This window comes from Dryobates pubescens, chromosome 25 (genome assembly GCF_014839835.1).
Source record: "Dryobates pubescens isolate bDryPub1 chromosome 25, bDryPub1.pri, whole genome shotgun sequence".
Taxonomy (NCBI): domain Eukaryota; kingdom Metazoa; phylum Chordata; class Aves; order Piciformes; family Picidae; genus Dryobates; species Dryobates pubescens.
In genome coordinates, this window is record NC_071636.1 from 14,873,430 (window position 1) to 14,901,027 (window position 27,598).

The 27,598-nt window shown below is 42.8% G+C and overlaps 2 protein-coding genes across 2 annotated transcripts in view; one reads left to right on the top strand and one right to left on the bottom strand.

Moving 5' to 3' along the window:
* PI4KA (phosphatidylinositol 4-kinase alpha) overlaps nt 1-27,598 on the bottom strand; it is a 62,087-nt gene that overhangs the window by 23,466 nt on the left and 11,023 nt on the right. Inside the window, exons 11-26 of the mRNA XM_054173116.1 lie at nt 26,543-26,734; nt 26,104-26,204; nt 25,292-25,421; nt 23,877-24,006; nt 23,052-23,147; nt 22,147-22,330; nt 21,223-21,326; nt 20,151-20,319; nt 18,067-18,117; nt 5,166-5,274; nt 4,242-4,378; nt 3,226-3,359; nt 1,822-1,904; nt 1,451-1,521; nt 1,209-1,333; nt 698-779 (exon numbers count right to left, since the gene is read on the bottom strand). Coding sequence (XP_054029091.1) covers nt 698-779; nt 1,209-1,333; nt 1,451-1,521; nt 1,822-1,904; nt 3,226-3,359; nt 4,242-4,378; nt 5,166-5,274; nt 18,067-18,117; nt 20,151-20,319; nt 21,223-21,326; nt 22,147-22,330; nt 23,052-23,147; nt 23,877-24,006; nt 25,292-25,421; nt 26,104-26,204; nt 26,543-26,734 — 1,898 coding nt within the window. The remainder of the gene's footprint in view (nt 1-697; nt 780-1,208; nt 1,334-1,450; nt 1,522-1,821; nt 1,905-3,225; nt 3,360-4,241; nt 4,379-5,165; nt 5,275-18,066; nt 18,118-20,150; nt 20,320-21,222; nt 21,327-22,146; nt 22,331-23,051; nt 23,148-23,876; nt 24,007-25,291; nt 25,422-26,103; nt 26,205-26,542; nt 26,735-27,598) is intronic.
* On the top strand, nt 6,719-15,710 carry SERPIND1 (serpin family D member 1). Its single transcript, XM_009910984.2, has 5 exons — nt 6,719-6,845; nt 8,167-9,038; nt 13,126-13,399; nt 14,344-14,488; nt 15,001-15,710. Exons 2-5 carry the CDS (start codon nt 8,183-8,185, stop codon nt 15,190-15,192), a joined length of 1,467 nt encoding a protein of 488 aa, XP_009909286.1. The 5' UTR covers nt 6,719-6,845; nt 8,167-8,182; the 3' UTR covers nt 15,193-15,710.

A 27,598-nucleotide genomic window follows, 5' to 3' on the forward strand; every position in this document is an offset into this window, starting at 1 on the left:
GGGTCCAGAGGAGGGCCAGGGGCCCTCAGGGGGCTGGAGCACCTCTGCTACAAGGACAGGCTGAGAGAGCTGGGGTTGTTCAGCCTGGAGAAGAGAAGGCTCCAGGGAGACCTAATAGCAGCCTGCCAGTAGCTGAAAGGAGCTACAAGAGAGACTGCAAAGGCCTGCAGAGATAGAATGAGGGCCAGGAAGATTTAGGTTGTAGGAACAAGTGATGTTTCACCATAAAGGTGGTGGAACACTGGCACAGGTTGCCCCGGGAGGTAGTTGAGGCCCCATCCCTGGAGATGTTCAAGTTGAGGCTTGAGAAGGCTCTGAACAACCTCCTCTAGTAGAGGATGTCCCTGATGACTGCAGGGGGTTGGACTGGATGACCTTTGGAGGTCCCTTCCTGGCCAACCCATTCTGTGATGACTTTCTGAACCACATGTGACAATAACTTTCCAGCAGTGTAACTACCTAGGAAGCAGGCATACAAACCCACTGATCCCACAGAAATTAAAATGAAGATGTTCTCAATCTTAGTGATGATAGCCAAACCAAACTAAGAGCTCAAATAACTATTAAATAAATGCAAAACGAAGCAAAACAAAACCAAACCCCAACAAACAAAACACCACCAAAAATCAACTCTGTGAAACAAAGCCAGAAACATAAACTTGATTTCCCCAGAAGCGTAACTGTGAAGGGAACTTACTGCACTGAGAGACAGTGACAGCGTCTGCAGAATATCCAGCATAGTCTTCAGCACAGTCCCACTCCACAGCAAGTGAGGAAATCTAGAGCAAGACAGGATTCAGGAACACAATAACCACAGAGAACTGAAGAAGGAAATGATTTTATCAAGAAGTGGAGCTGCTCAAAGAGCTTGCTGAATACACCAGACTCAGTAGAAGTCACAAAGCTTGCCAAGGCTCACAAGAGCCTAGCTCAGTGCTGTTAAAAGCTGTCTAAGAGCAAGCTGAATTGAGCTAAGCTGAGATTGCATTTATTTCACAGACACTTTGCTTTGCCCCACCCCTGGGAATACTAAGCAGACAGATATGTTAAGCATGAGTTTCAGAGCCCAGGTTAAAAATACTATTAAATGCTGTTTTTCAAAGAGGTGTTTCAGAGCTCCCAGCCAAGAAATTCACTTGACTGTTGTCAGCAATCACAAGTGATCACTAAGCAGTCAAGGTGAAAAGAAAAATTAACCCTGTACTCACTTGTCTACCAGACCAGATAAGTATTTGTCTGCAACTCTCCTGATCCTCTTGTGAATGTGGTTAAAATTCACCAGCAAGAACTGAGCATGTCTCTCCAGCTCCTCTTCGTTCTCCTTGGTTTTAGGCTACAAAGCAGATCAAAGAGAACTATGAAGCTCTTCAGGAAAACCACAAGCAAGCTTTCATCAAGTGAAATGAGAACATGTCTGCACATTTAAAATGTTCTTTTCTATGTAACCTACTTTATCAGCCATCATTGTCAGGAAAGCTTCAAACACCTTATCAGCAACAGCTATCACACACTGCATCATGCCTGAGGAACAGAGAGAAACGGCAGGTTTGATTATCAAAATGCTCTTTGCTTTCTAAGCCACGTTTCACAGTTCAGAAGTGTTCAGTTTACTCAGCTAAAGCTGAATCGTTTCAAAACAAAAGCAGCATTCTTGTCAACAAGAAAGCAGCAGCAGCCTGCTAAGCGCGGTTCATTTTGTTGTATGTGTCCAAATGGGGCTTATTTTGTTAGGTAGGTTATCTGTCTCATTTGAATTCTGAGTGGCTGGCATAGCTTTGCAGCACCTTGCTGCAGCATGAACTAGCCATCAGGTCATCTTACCAGATTTGTCTTTTTGGATTGCTTTGTCCTCAAAATAGCAAAACATGACCTGGAAGCGATCTTGGTCAGTGGAACGCAACACTCTAGGAAAAGAAGAGAACTTTGTGGGTTGAGTTTCTTTTTCCTTGTTTCAGTTTGTTTTTCTTTCTTTTAAAGATCTTCACCACTTATCTATGTACTTTGGCATCACAGTACACACCACACACGTTGTTCATTTCGTGTCTCTAGAAAGTGGGATGTTGCTGTTTGTTTCTACATTCAATAAACAGAGCTGGGATCACAAAAAGCTTGTCTGCTGAGACAGAAACTTTCATACCTCAGGAGTGGGAAGCCTGATGATGATGCTGCACAATCAATCACCACAAACAGGGTACAATCTTTGGCATTTCTAAAGGCTTTGCATCTGGTTAATTTGCATATGAGGGAAATAGAATTTATTTACAATTGTTTCTAAAATACAGCCAAGACTTTTCTGGAAAGGGCTATCTCTGTTAGCAGTTCTTGGCAAAGTAAAAATGGGCTAGAGTAGTTTCTTATATTTTGCTCACTGCTAGACCTCCACCTCAGCTTTCACAGAGTCACAACTTGCATTGGGCTGGAAGGGACCCTCAAAGGTCATCTTGTCCAACCCTCCTGCAGTCAGCAGGGATACCTCCAACTAGATCAGGCTGCCCAGGGCCACATTTGAGTCTGATCTTGAATGTTTCCAGGGACAGGGCACGAACCACATCTCTGGGCAGCCTGTTTCAGTATTTCACCACTCTCATTGTGCAAAACTTCCTCCTATGTCCAACCTAAATCCACCCTGCTCCAGTTTCAAACCTTTGCCCCATATCCTATCACTGCAAGCCCTTCTAAACAGTCCCTCCCCAGCCTTCCTGTAGATTTTGAAATGCAGTTCTAATGTCTCCCTGGAGCCTTCTCTTCTCCAGGATGAACAGCCCCAACTCTCCCAGCCTGTCTTCAGTTATACACTCCTTTGAACAGCAATAATAAACACTTTTAAGGCAGGGGGGGAAGATGAATTTAGTATGTTTGATTAGTACAACCTAACACTGAGGGGAGAAAAGTACTCTAGAGAACACTGTCCTCAGCTCCTACATTACTCTATCTCACAGGACAGGTCTACAGTGGCCTGCAAAAGTGCAAGCATGACACTGTGCAGAGGATATATTATGTTTGAAGGACATTCATTTAAAGAACCTTTCTGTCCATGTTCTATTTTGGGGGCCCTACCATATTATTCCATCCTTTTTATCTGCCCTAAATGCATAGATGTGCATAGAGGACTTCCTAATTTCTCCATTTCATTTGTCTCGGTCTCTGTCAATTTTGCCTTGGATGCAGAGGGTTTATTTTTTTGTAAGTGACTCAGTGAAAGAAGCAGCCCCTATGAGTATGTACCTCATATACTCCAGGCGGTAAACAGAGAGCAGATAGGTAGACATGGCAAAGTCCAACTTATTGATCAGGGCTGACACTTCTGGAGGAGGATCCAAGAGGTTTATTATGGTACTCCGCAGCTCATTTAGTTCAGCCTAGAGATGAATACACAAAGTCATCTAAGTGGAGTGGTTCAGCAGTCTGTGTTCTGAAAACATTTAGCTGTTCCTCTTTTTACTTTTGAACCTTTGCAAACAATATGCCAGGATCCCTCTGTCTGCAGACTCTGACTCAGCAAGTCATGGGTCTTCAAATGCAGAATGAAATAGAAATTAAATACTCAAGTCAAGCTTGCTGAAACAACTGCTAGTTTCCATGCAGCTATGCCAATGAAGAAATACAGTTCCTGGATCACAGGCTCATAGGATGTTAGGGTTGGAAGGGAAATCCAGAGATCATCAAGTCCAACCCCCCTGCCAGAGCAGGACCACAGAATCCAGCACAGGTTGCACAGGAATGCATCCAGATGGGTCTTGAGAGCCTCCAGAGGAGGAGGCTTCACAACCTCTCTGGGCAGCTTGTTCCAGTGCTCTGTGCCCCTCATGGTGAAGAGGTTCCTCCTCCTGTTGAGGGTGGAACCTCCTGTGCTGTAGTTTATATCCATTACCCCTAAACCCCCACCACAGTAACCATTTCTTTCAAAGGCTAAATGTGTTGCTTCCTTTCAAAGTTTGCTGGTTTGGGGTTTTTTTATGTGTTTCAAATTGGAAGAACTATTAAAGGCTTCCATCTCCACTAAGAGGTGGTTTCTACACCTAATAAAAACAGTGTAGCTGTCACCCTGGCCACTTGTATTAAACAATAAAATGAAACCCAAGCCATTTATGTATGCTGCTGTCAGAAGTGTAGTGTAAAAAAAGCTGATTTTCACTAATAGAAGGCAGGCTGAATCGTGATTGTGCTATCTGATAAATCCTGTGACTGTATCATTTATGACTGATGGACATTATGGAAGGACAGGAGAAATTAATTCTTACAGAAGTCACAGTATCATTCTTCATTGCAGAATTGTACTGAAGAACAGACCGAAGTGGTTCTTTGCTGGGAAATGTGAGCAATGGAGACTTGGTGGCAATTTCACACACACCTTCATACCATTCTTCTGGCCAGAGACCTGCAGCACAGTATAAAGAGGAAGGTGGGGTCAGAGAGAAAAACAATACTCAAGATTCCAGTGGTAGGGCAAGGAGTGAGGAGTGCAAACGGAGCAGAGGAAGTTCCATGTGAACACAAGGAAAAATTTTTTCACTGTGAGGATGTGAGAACCCTGGAGCAGGCTGCCCAGAGAGATTGTGAAGTCTGGAGACATTCAAAACCTGCCTGGATGTGTTCCTGTGTAACCTGCTCTAGACAGTCCTGCTCTTGCAGAGGGGTTGGACTGGATGATCTTTTGAGGTCCCTCCCAATCCCTAACATTCTGTGACTCCCAAGGCTAAATGGCATTATCAAGCTTTGTGCTTCTTTCCAGGGCCAATTTCTCGTGCATTTAAGCACAGAGACTCAGCCCCAGCAATTCATGTTCTGAACACAACAAACATCTTTAAGCAATTCCAAGTGAAGTTTCTCAATGGGCAAGAAGCTTCTACCTGATTACCCCATGTGTCTGATCTTCCATTTCAGAGACTTTGCTATCAAAACTCACACTTAACTGAGGCTAACTGCTGTATTAGCTTAGAAAAAGGAAACCTAAGCGCAAGAAGAAATTGTGCTGGGCTCAAATCTCCTACGCAAAACAGAGCAAGGTGTAAAGAAATCCTACCAGAGAACTGTCCTGTAAGCTGTTTGCTTTGTAAAATGCCTCTAACTTTTCTTCAGCCTGCTGTCAACAGAGCACAGTTAACTTAGACTCATCATGAGTGCAAATACAAGCAACAACGTGGCTCTCTTGGAAATGACTCTACCTGATCCTTCCACAGCAAAGCCCATCAGCACTGAATACAACCAGAAGTCACGGAAGAGCTTCTGCAACCTGGGCTTGGCCTCCTTGATGGGTGGCAAGCGTCTGGTGAGCTAGCAAAGAAATAAAAATTGGCATCAGAAAACGGCAGAAGCTGCAGTAATTTCATTCCATGCTAAGAAATCAATTCATGCACCTTCTTTACTAGGATATACAATGGCAATGCTGTCACCTATTAAAAAAAATCTTAGTGCATTGTTAGAAGGAAGAAAATGATGACATCTTGGTAGAGTATCTGAAATACCAGCATTCGAGATGCCTGCTGTAAGAATTTCCTTTGCTTCACACAGGAATAAGACCCTGCTGACAGAGAAAGCTCTGAAGAGAAGCCATAATACTAGTGTACTACCAACTGCAGAGAGGAAGAGACCATGTGGTCCTTCAAACTGTGTTGAAGACAATGCCATGCAGCTTTGCTGCTGTGCTAAAGGAACTCAAACCCAAATAAATATTAGTCAGGCATACTTCTGGTTGCTATTGTTTATTGGCTTGGTGAAAATACATTGAGGCACCAGTTGGGGCTCCTTTATTGTTTGCTCCCACGCACAAAATGACCTCAGTTCTGAAGAATTTACTATCTAAACAAGCAAGGAAAGGAGCATTTTCAACACATTTATTAACATTTTCTGATACTTTTTGCACAAACAGCTGCTGCCACTGGAGGAGCAGAGTTTATACTCCCAAGTCAAGAGGATATGCAGTTTGAGACAACTTTGTGTTACAAAGCTCATCGCATGTCATCCTAAAAAGTGTCAGAAGTAGGGGCAGTGCTTAAAAAGTGAAATAAATGGCCCATTGATCTGCCAAGATTTATTCCATAGGACTGTGGCTTATTACTATGACATTTATTAAGAAAATATTACTCTTCTAGTTTTTAAATCTTAAGTTTTCTCTCACTGTATGATAATTCTCTTGAGGTATGAAGAAAATATTTCTTAAGCAAATGCTACATACTGATTTGTTTTTTAACTCTTAGTTTTCTCTAACTGTACAATAGTTCTCCTGAGGTATGAAAGCCAGCAGTATTTCAGTGAAATCTATAAAGCCAGCTTTGGATGTACTTGTAGATTATGAGGCAGATTGTCCCTTTAAGAAAAACAATGGACAAAACCCCTCTGTTACAGTAATCCGTGCTTAAGCTGCTGAATGGCACTATGAGAAAAAATTGCTTGTGCAATGCACTTGTGCACTAATGTAACACTGACTGCTGAAGCCTGACCACCACAACTGCAGCAGCCTCAATCCTATTTGCAGTAAGATCCTGCCCTGTCTCAGCACAAATTAGCAGTGATGTGGCTTTTACCAGGCATTAACAGTCAAGTTTATGTTTGTGTTTGACTTTGAAACTTTCCATACACAACCATTTCTGCTCAAAGATCTTCCTCAAAAGGGAGCAAGTACCTGCAAAGCTATAAAAGCCGTTCAACAAACAGCACACAATTCAGCAGGGATCACCAGGCAAGGGAGGGATTTTGGCTGACGAAGTAAGTTTAGCAGTGTTTGGTTTAGAGAAATGTTTACTTTGGGAGACACACAAAAACCTAGCGTCAAAGTTCAGATTTAAACTCGGCCATTCCCCTAACCTCAGCTACTCCACACATCCTTTCTGTACAGTGGCTTAAAGGTAAGCTTCATTTCCATCTGCTCTTTTAGGTAGATCTCACCACAGATGATTATTGTATCCGGGGAGGTGGGGGGGAATGTTTTGCCTGTGTTAGTGCTGCTAAGCAGTAACTGAAGGTTGGTGTAGGTGATAATGTAAAGCTGGGCACTGTAGACAACAAATTCTTCTGTGCCAAAAGCTGAAAAGTTCCATGAATGGGCAGAGGATCTCAGCCCCAAGGGCCTGACTTCTGGGGGTGGAGGGGTAAAAAAGAGCCAAGATTTTACAAAGAAACAAGAAGAAATGGACTGATTTGAGTCATTCAGCCACAGGGGACTTTTGGGGCCGGGGTGGGGAGGGAAAAAGAGCCAAGATTTTACAAAGAAACAAGAAGAAATGGACAGATTAGAATCATTCGGCCACAGGGCAAAAAGCATTTAAAAAGCAACTTCTGGGGATCCTGCCTTGTTGTCAAAAAAATTATTTTTGTTGTATGGGATATTCACCTTAAATGCTTTCAGGATTTCAGTCCAATTAGTTCAGGGGGAAGAGTTTTGACTTAAATTGTTCAGTCCTGCTACAATCTGTTTGAAAACGTTTTCCTTTGAGCACTGCTTTTATTCACAGGTATGTATCTCTCTAGTTCACTTCTAAGGAACAGCTCTTTGGACTGTTTGCTAATTTAAAACCCATTCTGATCAACACCACAGGAAGGTTTTCTGTTTTTACAGTGCAGTTAACACTGATGGTGTTTAGCACAAACGCACATCTCTCTCCATGTTTGCTAAATCCCTAGGTCTTTATTGCATCCAATTTCAGCTTCACTCTTTCAAAAATACTCCCACCAAACTCCCAGTTCTTGTTGTAGCTACAAAATGTCTGTTTTTCAAATCCTTCAGTACGTGTCAGCCTTCTGGTATGCTCTTTCAGTGGCTGCCTAGTCCCTCCTCCTCCTCCTCCCTAGCTCAAACCTTCAAACTTCTCTTCACACCATATTTTTAGCACGCCCTAGTAACACAGCAGCAGATCTGAAGCCTTGCAGGTTTATAAATAAAGAGTCCACATGTTTTTAGGTAAGGAGGTTTGTCAATGCTGAAATATGCCAATAATGACAACTTCCACGGGAGGAGGTCAACCAATTCTTTGGCAGGCTGGAGGCTTTATGTAAGCCAACCTCATTACCAGCAAAACAGTTCACTGTTCCACTGAAAGAAATGCTGTCAAAGAAGGTAACCATAGACCTTCTGCTGTGACAGAATTCAGCATGCCCCTGAAATTAAGGAACAGATAGCTAAAATGTTATTATCCTACGCTGTCTCATCTGTGCTTTGTTTTCTTCCAGCTTACAACCTGTCAGAATGAAGTTCCTGTTTCATTTGCTTGCCTTTGCTCTCATCATCACCTCCACGTTTTGCGGAGTCAAGGACTTCACCGAGCACTTTCAAAGTCTTAAAAATGCACAGCCAGGTGAAAATGTGACCTATGATATGCCAGACTTACCACCAGAGTTCCACAGGGAAAACACCATCACTAATGACTTGATTCCTGAAGAGGAGGAGGAAGAAGACTATCTAGACCTTGACAAGATACTAGGGGAAGATGACTATGGTGACATTATTGATGCTGGTCCATACATGGTCTCTGAAATTCAGCAAGGAAATATTCTTGAACTGTTCCAAGGCAAAACCAGAATCCAGCGCCTCAACATCCTCAATGCCAACTTTGGCTTCAACCTCTACCGCAGCGTGGCAGACAAAGCCAACTCTTCAGATAACATTCTTATGGCTCCTGTGGGCATTTCCACTGCAATGGCAATGATTTCTCTGGGTCTGAAGGGTCAAACCCAGCAGGAAGTGTTATCTGTTCTTGGCTTTCAGGACTTCATTAACGCCAGCAGCAAGTATGAGCTGATGACCGTTCACAACCTCTTCCGCAAACTCACTCACCGGCTCTTCAGGCGCAATTTCGGCTACACCCTGAGGTCTGTCAATGATCTTTACATTCAGAAGGACTTTTCTATTCTGAATGATTTCAGAAACAACATGAAAACATTCTACTTTGCTGATGCCCAACCAGCTGATTTTTCAGATCCCAACTTCATCACCAAAACCAACGAACGCATCCTGAAGCTGACCAAGGGATTAATAAAGGAAGCCCTAGTGAACGTGAGCCCTACGACGCTGATGATGATTCTCAACTGTCTTTATTTTAAAGGTAAGGATCTGTTCTTTCAGTCTTAGCAATAGATTTTCTCAGCTTGCAACTCACTGCATACTTCATTAGACATCCTAGACTGAACTTAAATCTAAAGTCTGACAGCTCTCTCATTAAGAACCTCTATTATTAACCCACTGTTGCATGCTTCTGGAGCACCTTGAAGTCCCAGCAATGGCCTGAAGTCAGTGGCTATTGTACAAACACAGCCAATGCTTGTTACATCCAAAACCTTACAGTCTGAAAGCGAGACTAAAAAACAACACGAATGCAGAATAGCTGCAGAAAGCATAAGCTTTGTAGGAGTCTCAGATAGTGAGGTGTTGATCCACATTTATTAGTTACCTTCAGTGCTGCTTCAAGTTCTATTCACTGAACAGTTCTCCTTCAATGAAAGCGTACAGGTTGATTTCACATCACTCCACATTTCTGTGGCATCCAGAATAGAAATGACTATGAAGACTTTCAGCTTAAGGTATCAGGTCCGACCATTAACCCTACTCTACCAAGTTCATCACTAAACCATATTGTAAGCACCACATCTAAACAACCTTTAAACACCTCCAGGGATGATGACTCTACCACCTCCTCAGGCAGCCGGTTCTGAGGCTTGACCACTCTTGCAGGGAAAATATTTTCTTAATGTCTGGTCTAAATCTCCCCTGGTGTAGCTTGAGGCTGTTCCCTCTTGTTCCATCACTAATGGCCTGTAAGAAGAGACCAGCACCCATCTCTATATTGTCCTTTGAGGTAGCTGTAGAGAGCAATGAAGTCTCCCCTCAGCCTCCTCTTCCTCAAACTAAACAGTCTCAGTTCCTTCATCTTGCTCTTCCATCAGACTCATTCTCTACACCTTTTAACAGCTTAGCTGCTCTTCCCTGCACCCACTCCAGTGTAGAAGGGTAACAGAAGCACAAATCATCTTTTCTTTCCTGGCTTTTTCCCAGTTCTGCTCCTGCTTCCAGGAAACAAACACCCCAGGGCTTTCTTAGATCTCCCTTCTCAGCCCATTCCTCAGAGGAATTTATGGGAATACTATTGCTACAAGCTTTGGTAATGTACTCTGCAAGGTGTTACTTCCTTACCACTTTGTCTCTTGTAAAGACCTGAAGCAGTCATTACCATAAGATCTAAATAATCCCCTGCTCTGAAATACCATCCAAAAGGGACTAATTTGTGTCCTAAAGCACACCTCCAATGATCATACCCCATATACAAGGGCCCCCTAAGAGAAGGATTATGCAAAGTGAACCATCTTTTTTTTTCCCCCCACAATTTGGTCAAACTGAAATGTTGGCTTAACTCCCTAATTCGCCGTCCCTGGAGGTGTTCAAGAGGGGATTGGACGTGGCACTTGGTGCCATGGTTTAGTCATGAGGTCTGTGGTGACAGGTTGGACTCAATGATCTTTGAGGTCTCTTGCAACTGTGCAATACTGTGATTCTCAAACACTTGTGCTATCTCAAACAACAAAAACATCGCCAAAAAAGAAATCAACTCCTGAGTCAACAAGACCAAAAAGACTTTCAGTTCTTTCTTTTCCCCATGGAGTCCAGTCAGTCCCAACTGTACTAGTGCTGCCTGCTGAAGGCTGCAATTTCTAACCCTCAAACTCCCAAAGATCAGTTCAATCTTGCCACCTCCCAGGCTTTCATCTGACAGTGAGGCTCCTGGTAACTCCATTGTGAGTGGAACTGAACTTTTCTTTCCAGACATGCTGATTGTTGTCCACATCTCTCTATTTACAATATTTGCACTGTCTGGGACACTGCAGACAAGCTCTGTTACACCCTCAAAGCTAAGAAGCCTACAAGTCTTCTCAGGGACAGAGATGCTCACTACAGGGACTACTTGCCAACTGTGACACTTGGAGTCATCAAGTCTCAAGCTCCTTTTATATTGAGCATCAACAAGAAACTATTGAAAAACATTCACAGAATCACAGAATGATTTGGCTTGGTGTGAAGCAAGTTTTAGCTTGTATAGGTGTCCAGTCTACCTCCAAGTGAGACACACCCCCTCTTCTGCAGAATTCTGAAGCAGCATTTATGGGCTTCCAATACCTGAAGGGATCCTACAGGAAGGCTGCAGAGAGACTCTTCCTGAGCGTGCCTAGAGACAGGACAAGGGGGAATAGGTTGAAGCAGAGGGAAAGCAGGGTTAGACTGGAGCTTAGGAAGATGTTCTTCAGTTCAAGGTTGGTGAGACTCTGGAACAGGCTGCCCAGGGAGGGGTCTGGATGCCTCCTCCCTGGGGGTGTTCAAGGCCAGGTTGGATGAGGCCTTGAGCAGCTGAATCTAGTTGAGAGGCACCCCTGCCCCATGGCAGGGAGGCTGGAGTAGATGATCTCTGAGGTCCCTTCCAACCTGAGCCATTCTATGGTTCCTCTCAAAGAGGAGCTGGTTATTTTAGCTGTGGTAGATGACAGCAGCTTTTGACAGGTCCAAAATTGCCTCTATGAGAATTCAATCAGCAGACAACTTCTGCCACCACAGATGGATCTGAAAGTTATCTTGGTGGGAAGATTCCAAACAGGATGTCACAGAAGTGCCAAGTGGTTTCAGCAGACACCAGAAGCACAGGTGTCTCCTGCTGCAGACCAGTAATCTACACCAAGACAAATGCATCTGCAAAAGTGAATTCAAGAAAAAACTTCTCCAGCTTCTCTTTTTCACTAGGAAGAAGTGATGAGTGTTTCCCATTTCTCAGATGACAAAGTGCTGCTGAAGCTCTCACAGCTTTGTGTCATTAGCTAGCTAGAGTCCTACACCTGTGAATTCTGCTTCCTGAAGGAATCAGATGTTGGGTTTTTCCATAGAACTGAGCCTATTAGTTTGGGAATAGCATCATCCAGTTTATATCTCATTCTCTTCAGAATACTAACCAGAATATGAATCACTTCTCAAGCTGCTCCTATCAGCATGACATCAGAAGAAACTATAAGAATGAAATTTGGACTTCACCACTTGGCAAAGCCAAATTCACAGAACAGTTTGGGTTGGAAAGGACCTTGAAGATCATCCAGTTCCAACCCTCTGCTATGGGTAGGGACACCTCCCACTAGCCCGGGTTGTTCATCCAACCTGGCCTTGAACACCTCCAGGGAGGGGGCATCCACAGCCTCCCTGAGCCTCCTGTTCCAGGGTCTCCCCAAAGATGAATGATCTCAGAATCACTTACAACCTTTTAAAGAAAAGTTACCAATTAATGTTAAATTTTTACCCTCCACACAGCTACAGCCATGCTCCTCAGGTACCTGCTTGCCAACAGTGACCCAAAATCTTGAGTTTTAACAGGAAAGAACAGTAACACTATTTCCACTATAGAACTCCAGCTTTGTCTGCCTATTAGGATCAAAAAGGAATTCTTTTACCAGAGCCTGAGTTCTGCAAAACAGATTAACAGGAGCACTGCTTTTAAAAAAGCACCTTCTTTTACAGTCAATAAATACTTGGGGAACCAAAGAATCTTCACACAAGAAAGTCCAAAACCTCATGGCAAAGCTTTCTGGGCTGCAAAACAGGTTAATTTGTATTCTTTGAGCATAAACCTGTCAGATGACAGCCTTCAGGCTGCCGAAATCACATCAAACTGGGTCACAGAAGGAAGCAGTCAACACCCAAAACTCTCAAGGATGTCTGAACACAGAAAGTTCACTGGGATGTTTCTGAGGCTGGAAATGCCCTGGTTTCCAGAATCAAATCTCTCACATCTCTCAGCTGTGTCAATTGTTTTGCTAGCTGCAAATCCTGTCAAACAGTTTGAATGTTTGAACTTTGTAATTTCTAGGTTCATCACAGAAAAAAACATAGGACACACCTAGCTCTTTGGAATCCCCAGTTTGTGTCCACCTGCTTTCCCAATTCACCACATTCAAATAAGACAAATGTTAAGTTAGAAAGCAAGCCAGGAATTTTAAAGTGGCTTTAAAACTTGGCTTATTCAGGCTTAATTGAAATCAAACTCCTGTGGTAATTCCCGATTCCCATGAATTAAAACTTAATGTAAACTCTTATTCTGGGAATACTTTGCTAAAAGAGGACCTGGGGGTTCTTTTGTCTCTCTGTCTTCTGCACTGAATTAACAGGAACTTGGGAAAATAAGTTTCCAGTGGAAATGACAACCAAGAGAAGTTTCCGACTCAACGAGAAGCAAACCATAAAGGTCCCAATGATGCAGACTAAAGGAACCTTTCTAGCTGCTGCAGACCCCGAGCTAGACTGTGGTGTGATCCAGCTGCCCTTCGTGGGGAACATCAGCATGCTGATTGTGCTCCCACACAAACTCTCTGGCATGAAAGCTGTAGAAAAACAGATAACACCTCAAGTGGTGGAAAAATGGCAGAAGAGCATGACAAACAGGTATCTGCTGAAAAGTACATCTGGTTAAAGTCTTAATGTATTGTCTTGATGAGACTGGGAAGGGTAAGTAAAGAGCTGAGAAAAACATATGACATTTTGTTCAGTAACATTAAAATCCTCCCCCAAGATGGATTTATTGATCATCAGGACAAGTGATCTCTTTAATGCTGTCAAGAAATCTAGGTTGATTGAGGTGGCAAATTCTAATGGAGTCCCAAGATTTGTTCTATTAAGTATTCAATGCTGTACATTTAAAGAGAAAGTTCTTGTTGATAAGATTCACAATAAATAGGAAAAACACAAGAGTGAGATCACCACAGGGTATTTGTGCAGAATAATCTCCATCACTCAGAAAGCAGCCTGAGTTCATTTCAGCACTGCACATTTCAGCCTCTCAGTTGTGCAAAGGCAGATGTTTGGTGAGCAACAGCAAACATCACTATCACAGGAGAGAAAATTATCCAGCCTGCCCTCTGCAAGATGACAGACTAAGCAGGATCTGTCTGCAGACTTGATAAAAAGATACAAGGGGCTGATCTGACGTGCTGTTCAGGAAGCCAACTTATTTCTATTCTATAGAATAAGCTGCAAATCTCCAATTTAGTTCTCCAGGAACCTGACTGTTCAACATCTATGGCATTCAGCTGTGTATTGAACTGCTCAAAGTCATGGATCCTATACAGCTAAATAATGCAAATCATCACAGGGAAATACTAAACTGACAAATTAGACAAGTTTGGGAAGAGGAATTAGTTAGCTGTAAAGTAGCAATGCCCAAGTTTTGCAAGTAAAAGAACAGTAAACAGCCCTACGTTTTTCTGTGTCCTGCTAGGTGAAGACAGCAAAAAACCAAAGCACAACACACAACAGATACATAAAGCAATGGAGTCAGACAAACAAGGACCTCCTCAATGACTTTTCATTTCCATTTCTATTTTTACTAGAACAAGAGAAGTGGTTCTGCCTAAATTTAAGCTGGAGAAGAGTTATAACTTGATTGGTTATCTGAAATCCATGGGAATAGAAGAACTGTTCAATGAAAATGGCGACTACTCTGGGATATCAGCTGAGAAAGTCACCATTGACAGGGTATTTACTCCTCTTTTCTGTTCCTTTCTGATGATATTACATCATTTGAAAACATGGCAGCTCAGCAAGAACCAGAGAATCACAGAAAGGCCCCCCCCCCCGCCATCTCCCACCAGCCCAGGTTGCTCAAGGCCTCATCTAACCTGGCCTTGAACACCTTCAGGGTGGGGACAATCTGGAAAGAATTTCTTCCTAACATCCATATTAAACTAAAATAGTCTTTTCCCTCCTTGTTCTTGGAGAACACAGAAGGGATGTGGGTTTCTCTGCATGTCCTTGTCTGTTCATATGTCTAATGAGATGTCAAAGGCACTGGAAGTTGTGGTCAGTCGAGAACAGGCTCTTTCCCAACCCAAGCCCAAAGGATGGCTGCTGTGTAGGAGTGATCAGAGAAGAGTGTCCCAAGGGAGCCACATGTGGGATATGGAGTGGGGGAAGGCTGTGAGCATATCACCAGTCTGTTTATGAGATCCTTAATTTCTGTCTGTCTGTGGTTTTTTTTGTTTAACCAGTTCAATCACCAAGGCACAATAACTGTGAATGAGGAAGGCACAGAGGCTGCAGCAGTAACCAACGTGGGGTTCATGCCTCTCTCCACTCAGATTCGCTTTATTGTCGACCGCCCCTTTTTGTTCCTCATCTACGAGCACCGTACCAGCTGTCTTCTCTTCATGGGCAGAGTTGTCAACCCAGCCAAGCCTTAAGAGCAGGGAAAACCTTCAACAGCCTGCTGTTCACGTTAATATCCCAGTATCATAAAGGAAATGTTGTTGTCATATTATCTAACACAAAAGCCACTGGCAGCAAAAGAAAATAGATTCTCTGCAGGTGGACTCATAGCAGTAGGTAATTTGACTGCAATTTTAAATGGTTAGTGCCAGGTATTGATAAGTGTATTAAAGAGAAAGAAAAAAACCCAAACCACAAAGTAAGTTACACTTTGTGTTCTACTTCAGTGTATACAATGTAATCAATAAAATACTTAGACTATCTGGATTGTTGAAGTTTAGCTCTAAATATCTGCTAGGATGCCTATTTAGAATAAATAGGAAAAGGAGATGCAGAATACCTGAGCAGTCTCAGAAACCTGAACAGTCTCTCCTGGCCTTTTGCTTGCATCATTGAACAGTCAGCAGCCTTACACACCATGAACCTCATGGACTGGTGTACCAAATAAGAGGAGATAAAAATGGCTTGGAAGAATAAAATGCAAATGGATCCTCTACTTTTCCCCAGCCTAACTTTTATGGTTTTGATACAGTTTTCTCACCTTCCTAAGTACAAGCTGTATCAGCATTAGGCCAGCCAAGTAAATCACATTAAAAAAATTCTTGGAGTACCATTTCTAGTGAAAGCAACTAAAAAATGTTCTTTCTACCAGCTCAATATAGAATCATAAAATGAATGGGTTAGGTTGGAAGAGACCTCCAAAGGTCATCCAGTCCAACCTCTGCAGTCAGCAGGAACATCAGGCTGCTCAGAGCCTTCTCAAGCCTCAGCTTGAACATCTCCGGGGATGGGGCCTCAACTACCTCCCTGGGCAACCTGTGCCAGTGTTCCACCACCCTCATGGTGCAGAACGCGTTGCTAACATCCAATCTACATCTGCTCTTCTCTCATACAGTCCCTCTGCAGCTTTCAGGTACTGGAAGGCTATTATGTCTCCCTGAAGCTTTCTCTTCCACAGGCTGAACAACCCCAGCTCCCTCAGCCTGTCCTCACAGCAGAGGTGATCCAGCCCCCTGGTTATTTTTGTGGCCCTCCTGTGGACCTGCTCCATCATGTTCACGTCCTTCCTGTGTCACATATCTTGTAATCCTCCCCACAGAAGTGTGATTCATAGCAAACCCAGGATATGTTAAGAATTCCAATACACTCCCTCCATATTTAATGGGGAAAAAATCCTTCCAAGGCAAACTTAAAACTGTAAACCTTCTGCATCTTTCTGGAAACAACAGGAATGCTCTACAAAAGTCTGTTTCACATTTTATTATCATCTGCTTTATCAACTACTGTATCCATCTAAATAGATCCATATCATAAGTTTGTCTTATGCAAGCAAAAAAGTGCAAATTTTGCTAACTCCCAAGTTATTTTAAAGATTACTAACACTGGAAAACTCCTTTTAAAGAAAATTCTTTAGTTGAACTTCTTTATTTCATTTTGCTTTTGTAGACTACAATGACTTGCCCCACACTCACAAGCTTTTTAGTATGACAGTCAGTAAAATTCAGTATTAGATGACGAGGGATGATGAAGAGCTGATTTTGACCAGGAAGCTGAGAGGTTTTCTCTGTTCCTGTCTCACACTGTGCTTTATAAGCCCACTATGAGGGGGGACAATTTTCAGTACTACAGGGTCCCAACAGAAATCACTAATGTTCCTACACACACACTTTGGTGGTTTATCTATATCCTAAAAGAAAAGCATATTCAAGAGTAAATATCTGTGTCCTAGGCTTATTGATAAACAAATTGATTAAATGAGCTGAAGCATCTGAAATACAGGGTTTTTGAGACTTAAGTAAGGGGAATTACTCAAGAGAAAGAGCTCTAGCAGAGAAGCGAATCAGCTACTGCTCAAAACTCATGGTCTTCATATATTGTGCAACAAAGTCAAATATTTGCTTCAACAACCATAATGTAACCATTAACTCTTGCTTCAGATCCTGGCACTATCTGACTGCATTTAAAGGTCAAATTGATTAAGAAAAATGCAGTTATCCCCAGCTATTCAGAACAAATCTATCATCAATATAAGTCTGGAACAGAAGAGCACCCTCATGGCTTTGACATAAGTCTCTAACAAGCACTAACCTATTCTCTATCTGCTTTTATTCAGAGCAGTGATGGCATTACTGACAGCTGAAAAGTAAGACTCCCTGAAAGGTATCTCCCAACTCAGGACTAGCCACTTTGTGCAAAAACTGAGCACCTGTTGAGTAACAGCAACCCAAGACATTTACAAACACACTTCTGTACAGCTGAGAACTGGCCCTGGTAAATTCAGGAAGAGCTGATGCTGAAAACCGGTGGAAGAGACAGGAGAAGGAAAGGAGCAGTTCTTTGATCTTTAACTGGTGCTAATTTCTTTGAAAAGTTTCAGTAAAGAAGTCTGGGAGAGCAGAGTATTAAATTAATTATCTGTTTCTGCTTGTTATTGGCTGTGTAGTATGAGCAAGATGTAAGCAGGCACGCTCGCTGCAAGTATGGAACAGCTTTTCCCACTGACTGAGAATAAGAATTCAACTTCAGGAGGACAGAAAGTGATGTGTTGTGTTGTTGGTTTTTTCCCCTCCAGTAAGTTTAAGTTTGTTTACAGGCCTTCTAGACCCCTTTTTGGAGAAGCTACAGCAGTTAGGGAAGAAGTCTTACTGAATTACAAACCCAGCTTGGACCCAGCACTTGGACACTGGAGATCTAGAATGGTTGCACACCGAGTTCTGACTGAATTAGTAGTTACACTTTGGAAAACCTCTGCACCAGCTGTTAATCAAATTGTCTGACCATGAAATAGCACCAACACCTGATGCATGGAAGAAAAATTGTTTGCAACAAACCAATCACTGGATACTCACCACAGCAATAACAGGAATGAGCACACCCAGATTCCCTGCACTACTGGAAGCCTGGAAAAGAAAAAGGAACTTAGCAAAACATCTCCAAAAGCACTTCTAAAATACTCATTGCAAGAGACTTAGTTCAAACATCAAACATTCCTACTGCCTATGCCAATGAAAACAGACATTGCCAGCCACAAGAGAGCACCCTGGAAATCCAAAGGACTGTCCTGAGACACCCAGGAGTCCTTCAAAGGCAGTGATGTTCAATGAAAGGACAAGGGGCAACAGGTGCAAGCTGGAGCAGAGGAGGTGCCACAGGAATATGAGGAAAAACTTTTGCTTTGAGGGTGCCAGAGCCCTGGAGCAGGCTGCCCAGAGAGGCTGTGGAGTCTCCTTCTCTGGAGACATTCAAAATCTGCCTGGATGTGTTCCTGTGTGCCCTAGGTGATCCTGTTCAGGCAGGGGGGGGTGGACTTTTGAGGTCCCTTCCAACCCTTGACATTCTGTGAAAACACCTTTTGAGGTGGCTCCTCAGACTGAAATGTCCCTGATGGAAAGGATGTTTTCCTCTTTCAGCACAAGGTTTGCTATATTTAGAAGTCAGATATTATGCCTTGATCTAAAGGGTGTGGTAAAATATTCATTGATACCACGGCATCCAACAACTGCAAGCAAAATGCTCAAACTAAATGAGTGGCCATAGACAAGTGTCAAATGTTTACCAAGAGTCTAATTTTATTACCAAAATGAAGCCAAAAGTAACAAGTCTGCAAAAAGACACCATACTCAAGGCTTATTTCAGGCCTCTTCCAATGAAATGTAAGAAGCATCAAGAAAAACAAATCTCCTTTCACTCATGAGGATGCTTTTCATTGCACTCTATGGAATGAGTGCATTTGCTCATGGAAAAAAGGAGAATGGGGGGAAGGGGAATGGAAAACAGGAGAATGGGGGGGAAGGGGAATGGAAAACAGGAGAATGGGGGGGAAGGGAGAGAAGTGCACACCAAATAGTCTTGAGATGAGACAAGAAGGGTACAACCCAACTAAAACACATTCTAGTCATCTTCCCTGTAGTGTCCAAGACAAAGCATAACAGAAGATGTACCCTTAAATATTTTTGAAGGTAATAATACCACCCAAATCACTCTAAGGGGTAGAAATGACTGGAAAAAAAGTCACTGTAACTCTTGCTAGCATCAGGACAGAGCATTGCACACAGCAAACTGCTGCAGTCTGAGTAGAGATGCAACCTGAGTCAGCCAGAATGCTGAATACAGAGTGCCCCAGTGAAACAGTTATCAGTATCTTCAGAATAAAGAAACACTGCCTCCTAGCTCAACTCCATGTCAAACCAAGCACAGATTCTTCTGTCTGCAGGCATCCTTAGGTCAGTGCATTCAAGATGTCTATTTTAAAGACCTAAAATTTACTCTTCTGCAAAGTATTCCTCCCCTACCAATCAAAGGGACAAGTCTCCTTTCTTTGGCAAGCTTTCTGAGTAGACTTGCACTATAAATAAAGCACTTCTGAAAATCAGCAGAGAATTTAAATAAATGTTTTTCACTTCACTGCACTGTTTCCATTATAAGCCTGGACAGATAGGCCTGCACCAGCTTGGATCGGGGGCAGGGAATAAAAAAATCTGAAGCTGCAGCCATTTACAGAGCAATTCAGGATCAAACAAGAGGACAGAAACTGGCTACACTGAGCTGCAGTTTGGCCTAATGACTTCCTGAGGTCCTTTCCAAGCTGCATTTTCCTATGATACCACTGGAATTAGAATTCTGTCCCATCTACAGACACTCCAAGAATTATTTCGAGGAGTTCAGGACTTGGCATTCTGTATTTCCTTTTGCAGCTCTGCCTCCAACAGCTGAACACTCTAGATGGTCTCCTCAGCCTCCCACAAATCACTCAGATGGACAAGAGGGACACCACCATTTTAGCTCAGACACTATACACAGATTTGTTAGGTGTCCATGATCAGAACATTCTTAGGTTGAAGGCAGTGTGATTTTTTTCAGCGTGTGGGTTTGGTTCAGACACACAGAACACTATGGAGAGCCGCATACAATTAACATGCAGTGAATATCTGACCTTCAATGCTGGTCCTTTTTCACTTGCTCTCTCACTGGCTCTCTTTCCTTCCAGCCCAAGCTGAACAAATAGTTCCAGCAAGTTCATCAGAAGTTCATCCACAAGGTGTTCTCCTTGAATGTTAGCAGCGATGTTAGCTAGGGCATTAATGACTGCTAAGGAACAGTGCCTGAGAAGAGAGAACAGTTATGAACAAGCAATTCCCCAAAGCTCTGAATTTCAGTGCTCTCTTCAGAATGTGATAGTAACTCTTGCACTGGCAGTTCTTCACTCAAGAGAGCTGGTTTGTGGGGTTTTTCTATGAATGGTGGCACATCACTTAACTGAAATGCAGTAAGCATTTAAGTGAAAAATTCTTTGTAAACTTTGCCCCTGGAGGACACTTCACTGTTGATGCTGTCACAGCCAAAAGTACATTAATTCCCTGGAGCAGGTATGGCTACAGACAAGAAACAGCAAAGGGCTGAGCTTCTGGATTGGGAAAGTTCTTGAGCAGAATCTCAGCTAGTATCAGTCACTGTGAAAACTGCATTGGGTCAGAGAGGATGTTGGAACACCCACAGGAACTGACCTCTTGGTTACTCACACACTACCTACCCCAACCAATGAAGTTTTTAATCAGAACAGGAATTAAAATGCATGCTTAGATACTAAGAATTACTTTGTCCATGGCTCATATTTAATCCCTAACAAGTACTTGGACCACATTTAACAACACCCAAAATTACCCCCCCCCCCAAAATCCAATGGAATTTGAGGACCTTTTCTAGGCTAGGAGATTCATTACCCCAGTTGGAGATGATACAACTCAATGTCAATTATCATTTGCAAACATGAACTCCTTATTGAGGGGAAAAAAGTTAACCAGAACCACCTGCAGTGAAAACCATTTTTAGGAATCTCTAGATTAGAAAGTGCTATATTTTTCAACTAATATTTTACTTTTTAGCATCAAATTAAAAAGAAGAGTACTATAAATAGCTTGAGTATAAAACTTTGACTGGGAAAAAGTGAAAACCCCTGGTGTAGCATAAAGGACCCTGGGTAGAGTATTCAGCCAGCTAAGAGTCACCTGTATCCATGATCCTTGTAATCTTTTGTGGCAGAGTAAACGACTGAGCTTGCTTTAACACTGATTTGCTGAAACAGGTTCCACACCTCCTGGTAAATATATTGCTGTGAAAACAAACCAAACCAAACCCCAAATCACTAAGCAGAACTAAGTGGATACAAACTAAGTACTATCAAGTTCTTCTGATAGGTATCTAGTCACAGACTGAGCAAGAGTTTCAGCTGCCACAAAGAACCCAGAGGAAGTGTTTTTAACTGTTCAAAGTTCTTTATCTCCACCTTCCTAACAGACATTTATTCTTCAGCCTTCTGAGTTCTAAGAATTACATTCAGAAAAGGTAAATTCTGAATGGTAAATTCAGAAAAAGTAAATTCTGGTGGACAGAAGGATGCCCATGAGCCAGCAATGTGCCCCTGTGGCCAAGAAGGCCTATGGCATCCTGGGGTGCATTAGAAGGGTTGTGGTTAGTAGGTCGAGAGACATTCTCCTCCCCCTCTACTCTGCCCTGCTGAGGCTATATCTGGAATATTATGTCCAGTTCTGGGCCCCTCAGTTCAAGGACTTCAAGGAACTGCTTGAAAGAGTCCAGCACAGAGACACAAAGATGCTGAAGGCAGTGGAACATCTCCCTGTGAAGACAGGCTGAGGGACCTGGGGTTCTTGAGCTTGGAGAAGAGGAGCCTGAGGGGTGCCCTCTTTCCTGTTGATAAAGATGTGTAGGGCAGGGTTGGGAGGATGAAGCCAGGCTCTGCTCAGGGTTGTCCAGTGACATGTCAAGGGGCAACGGGTGCAAGCTGGAGCAGAGGAGGTTTCATGGGAACAGAAAAACCTCAAGAAGCTTCTGCAATTGTAGTTTGTAAAACATGTTTCCTTTGAACTAAAGGAATCATTAACTGGCACTCTCTTGGCCGCTTCTTTCCTTACATTTCCAGTGATGACCAAGCAGCCCAGCTGATCAATGATGAGAACATCCAGATGAGAAGGTGGCTGGCAAAACTTCTGCTGTAAGATCTGTAGGATGGGTTCCATCATTTTTGGGGTGTCCCTCAATGCCACTGCAATGTGCCCTAGAGCACGAATTGTGTGGTCAGGAATCAAATGAGCTTCCCTATTGGAGGGAAAAAACAAACAAACAACAAACCCCAAACCCATGCATGTAACTGCTTAACAGCTACCAAGACCTCCAAGCATTTCATCTAAGAATGAATTTTAATTGAAACATCATTAACAGCTTTAATATTGCCACTCTGGTCACCCATCTACCCTCAACATTAACATTGGAGATATACTTGCACAAGTTGGTTTTCAAGATGAAAACCAAAAAAATCTCCCACAAACTCACTGTCCACAAAACCCACACCAATCCATGAACAAACTCTTCTAGAAACAAAAGGGACAAAAGTTAAATGACCTGCAACACTCTAGAACATGACAGTCAGACCAGCCACGATAGGACTTCCTGGTGGAGATTTATGCGTTGGTCAGTCTCTTACAAACTTGACACGTCAACTGCTAAAGTGACAAGCTGTATCCAGCCATAAAAGATAGCTGAAGCTTAAAAGATACAGCTGAGAGAGTATCTCTCAATCTGTGACTCCAAACTGGGTAATACACAGAGAAGATTCAATCAGATAAAAATCAACCTATACCTCTCAGTGTGAAAACAAGGGTCAGCTCTGCCATGATTTGCATGGCAAGATCTTGACCCCACACAGCAGCTCACTGATCTCATAGATAGTTAATTCTAAAACAATTCTGTACTTATTTTAAGATGTAAGCTTTGGGTTCACTGAGTGAAGGAAAACTTGGTTTGATGGCTGACAACTTACTTGTCACTCTCTTGAGAGATATACAGCCGGTTAGACAAACTGGCAAGAAAAGCCTCCACGATCACAGAATCTATAGTCAAGCCAGCCTTCAAGCACCTGGAAAAACAACAAACAGAGAACTTGCTATAACACCTAGAGGGGAATTAAAATAACAGGTATAAGGGGAAAAAAGTTCACACTGAGGTATATGAATTCACTGCCTAGGAAGGGTGCAGATGTGTTTTGAGAAATGAGTGGAGTTTCTACTGCTGCTTCCTCCATAAACAAAGGTAAACTCAGACCCCGCTGCTTTGGAAACATCAATCCTTTGTCTCTAGTCATCAGCCATGTGTATTCCCTCCAGGACTCTGTAGCTCTCTAGAAGGGAAGAATCATCATGACACCAGAACAGGCTACCCAGGGAGGTGGTGGAGTCACCGTCCCTGGAGGTGTTCAGAAAACACCTGGACATGGTGCTTGGGGACATGGTTTAGTAGCCATGGTGTAGGTCAGTTGATGATCTTAGAGATCTTTTCCAACCAAAATAACTGTTTCAATGACCCTGCCCACAATCCTCTCTCAGCATGATAATCTAAGCAGAAAACAACCCCCTGCTGAGTACTGAAACGGAGACTGCATGAATTACCAATACCTGGGAAGCAAAATGACGACACTGAACTATTGTTTTACAGTTAGGACATAAACAGAACTAAGAGATGCCTGAAGAAAAATGAAGTCACAAGCAAAAAAGGCAAAAAGCCTTTTCAGAGGCCCAGAGCAGCACCTTCTAAAGGGTCACAACACTTGTGCTACGGAAGCAGAATATGTGGTGCAAGCCTCTCTCACCTGCAGATGTTGTCTATAGCGATGTCCCGCAGCTGCTCATACATGGATGGTTGACTTTTCTTGCCAGGCATTACACTTAGGGTGGACTCTGAATGCTCATTGGTTACACTAATCTTGATGTCATTACCACCTATTAAGAACACAAGAGTACAGAAATCAGTACCACTTGAAATAGCTATTTCTCCCCTGCTGAGAGGAGAGCACACAGGCAGAGCAGTATTTGGTGAGGGCACAGCTCAGAGAGCTGCACTGAAGAGCTCTGGAAGTGCAGGTTATTGTCAACAGCTATGCAAGATACTCCTGCATTTAATTGTTCCTAAGTAATTATTGCTAAACTGGGTCACCTTTAGGTCTCATTTTACTTGTTCTGCTTTAGCATTATGATATTGCTTTTGCATTAGCAAGTGATAAAATAGAAGGTTTTCCTTCTAGAAATCATAACTTGGCTTTACAATCGAAGAACAACAGAAAACCTGCCAAATGCCACCAAGGTGGCCAGGGGGCTGCAGCACAAGACCTGTATGGAGAGTGTGAGAAGCACAGTCTCCTTCAGCCTGGTGAGAGGTAGCTTTGGACAGACCTGGCTGCCTTCCAAAGTGTAAAGTAGGGTACCAAGGGCACAGGAGAAGGCTTTGTGGAAGAATGAGACATAACAGCCCTGATTTGAACCAAAGAAGGTTCCAGCTGGATATGCAATTTCTTTTTGTCTCCCCTCACTTTAAGAATGATGATGCATTGGTCAGGTTGTACACTATGTGGAAACCTCCAAGGACAAGGCCTATGTGGACAAAGCCCTAAGAAAACTGCTCTGAACTGAGCACAGGAGGCTGGCACCTAATAGAGCCTTCAGTACTGTAGTACCACACTGCAGCTGCTGGTGATCTTACCTTGGTTTCATCAGAAGAGGCACAGCAAGATTGCTGCTAGGATAAAAAGCAGTTCTACAAACACTGCTTGCCCTCAAATGCACTTCTATTCAGGCTCTTTTCAGGGATGTCCAATGACAGGACAAGGGGCAATGGGTGCAAGCTGGAGCAGTGGAGGTGCCACAGGAACAGAAGGGAAAACTTTTTCACTGTGGGGATGATGGAGCTCTGGAACAGGCTGCCCAGAGAGGTTGTAGAGTCTCCTTCTCTGGAGATATTCAAAACTTGTCTGGATGTGTGCCTGTGTGACCTGTTCTAGGTAATCCTGCTCTGGCAGGGGGGTTGGACTGGATGACCTTTTGAGGTCACTTCCAACCTCTAACACTCTGTGGTTCTACCACATTCCTCTTCTGTCTCCCCCCCAAAATGATCACAAATACATCTCCATTTCCCCCTACAGCTGTATCCCCAGAAAATACTCAAAAGCACTGAAAAGCCACACAAGCTGTAAAACGCTCAGCAGAATAGCCTCTTCTTTTGTTCCCTTACCTGTGTGATACTGGCTGTGATACTTGTAAAGTTTCACAAGCACTGGGGAAGGTATCACAAGGAAGTCTCTCAAGGATGGATTGACAGAATGAACCACAACAGGGAACCTCTCACATAAACGACCCAGACCCTACCCAAACAAACAGAGGAAAAGGAACAGCTTTAGAATCTAACAGCATCTTGGGCTTGCAACTCGAGCTCAATACAGACCCACCCAAACCAAACCACACAGAGCTCTGAGAGGTTCCATTTTTAACAAGAGATTTACACATTGCAAGCCTCCTATTCTCTGATGTTCTCCTGGAGTGCCACATGCCATTTGAGTCTTGCCGCTTTTCTCTTGGGTGATTTCATGAGCTGCACTCTCTAAAATCAGAGGTACTGGCAAGTTACAACATGTAGAGAATACTGGTTACTTACTATGTGGTGGAAAACACCACATCTATTAAGGCTGTAAGTGCCTAGTAAGAAGACATGAAAATTAGCATAAACAAACCTTAGTCTTAAAACTCAGTGATCTGCCAGTCCCAGTATTAGAACTACTTACATAATGGACTAAGAAACTGAATGTTCCAGAAACTAAATACTAGTTAAAAAAAGCACTGTGCAGATTACTCTTCAAGAAGTAGTTGAGCAAGACAATTTTGAAAGTACTGCTCTACTGTAGTTCTAGTTTGCACATCAGACCTCTAAAATCCTAATGTAGAACACATTGATGAAGAGCAATACAAAAAGCAAAGTGCTCTTCTAGCAACCTGTACAACTCCCCAGACTCTCACTCACTGACAATGTCAAATGTTGTAAAGACAGACCTGCAAACAGCAAATCAGCAGTGGCAAGTGAGCAATGATGACTTTGCTTGAGGTTTTTGACTGCAGCTTCTCTGATAACTTGATGCACAAGTTTTCTGCACCTGACACAAAGAACCCAACAGAAACTTATTTTCAGCAAATTCATTATTAAGCTACACACAACCCAAGGGTTAAAGGAATTTCTAGAGCAATACAGAAAATAGATCAGCTTAATTCTCCTCCTGTGTTTCCATGTCTGTGAAGAGATCTCTGACCACCCAGCCAACTCCTCCAACAGCTTTTTCACAGCAGTTTTACTCTTGCATTCTAAAAGCAAAGACTATGCCACTGAAGTTCATTTTGTATTTCTCTGAGCATCACCTACCCTCAGAGAACTTCTAAGTATTTCTACACCTTAAACCTCTCCCAGAGATATTCCAGACAAAGAGCATTTTTTTACTTTGCTCATCTTTCACAGCCCACACCATGAGATCCACACAGGCAGCATTAGCCTGACAGCGCAGCTTTAGAGGACTCAGTTCGTTGTGCAGCCGATCCACATCGTGAAGGATTTTCTGAAGTTCTGATTGACTGCTGTTGAATTGCTCGAGCACAAAATCATGGATTTCCTTCACAAATGAGTTGGGAAGATCTGAAGAAGTAAAAGGAAATAGCATTATACTAGAAGGATGGGAGTCAGTGTATCAGAATGACAACATATATAAAATTCATTGCTATGAAAGAAATATTTTGTGCAGTTTATCCCCTACCTAAAAGATAAATTTCATAGCAAAGTCCAGTAAGCAGACAACTGAAAAGCCATCTATTAATCCTTTTAGTGGTGCTCCAAATGTTCTGGTTTTTTCCTATCTCACTAGCACCTTTTTGTATGGTATGGTAGTTTTAGGCTATGCCTTTAAAATTTTTCACAGATCTTGAGCAGAAAAAGTAACAAAATGTAAATAAATCACTATTGGGTGTGAAAAGAAAAAGAGAGAGAATTCTGAACAATTTCATTGGAGAGATAGCTACCATAAGACTGGTTGTACCAAAACAATTCTGGGGCCTCTTGTCTCATCTCTTCTCATTTGGTTGCTCTGCAGAGAATACTAACCTGCTTCTACTTGACCTTGGCTGCATTGTTTTGGTTAAGCTTAGCAGCAACTTTCTCTCTCTCTCTCTCCCCCCCACTTTTGGACAGGGGGTGGTGGGGGCAGAGAGACAGCTTCCCTGGTCTCTTGACCAGGGGGGTTCTTGTGTTGTTTGTTAATTGTAAAGACCTGTAAAACACTGTAAATCCTGTATATTTTGTGCATATTCATTTCATTCCATTGTAGACTGGAGTTTGTAAATACAGTTTTCATTTGCTTCCAACTGAGCTGGTCTGGCAAAGTTAATACTGGGGAGGGGGAAATTTCAACCCACCACAAATGGAAAACATTTCAAAATCCAAATTTTGGAGCACACACCAAGTTCCCAGGAAACGCAAACCTCGGCGTTCCAGCACTCAATACAA

Coding starts and splice junctions, on each gene's coding strand:
- SERPIND1 (XM_009910984.2), top strand. CDS start 8,183: ATGAAGTTCCTGTTTCATTTGCTTGCCTTTGCTCTCATCATCACCTCC. Junction 9,039..13,125: donor CAACTGTCTTTATTTTAAAG/GTAAGGATCTGT, acceptor CTGAATTAACAG/GAACTTGGGAAAATAAGTTT. Junction 14,489..15,000: donor AGAAAGTCACCATTGACAGG/GTATTTACTCCT, acceptor TTGTTTAACCAG/TTCAATCACCAAGGCACAAT.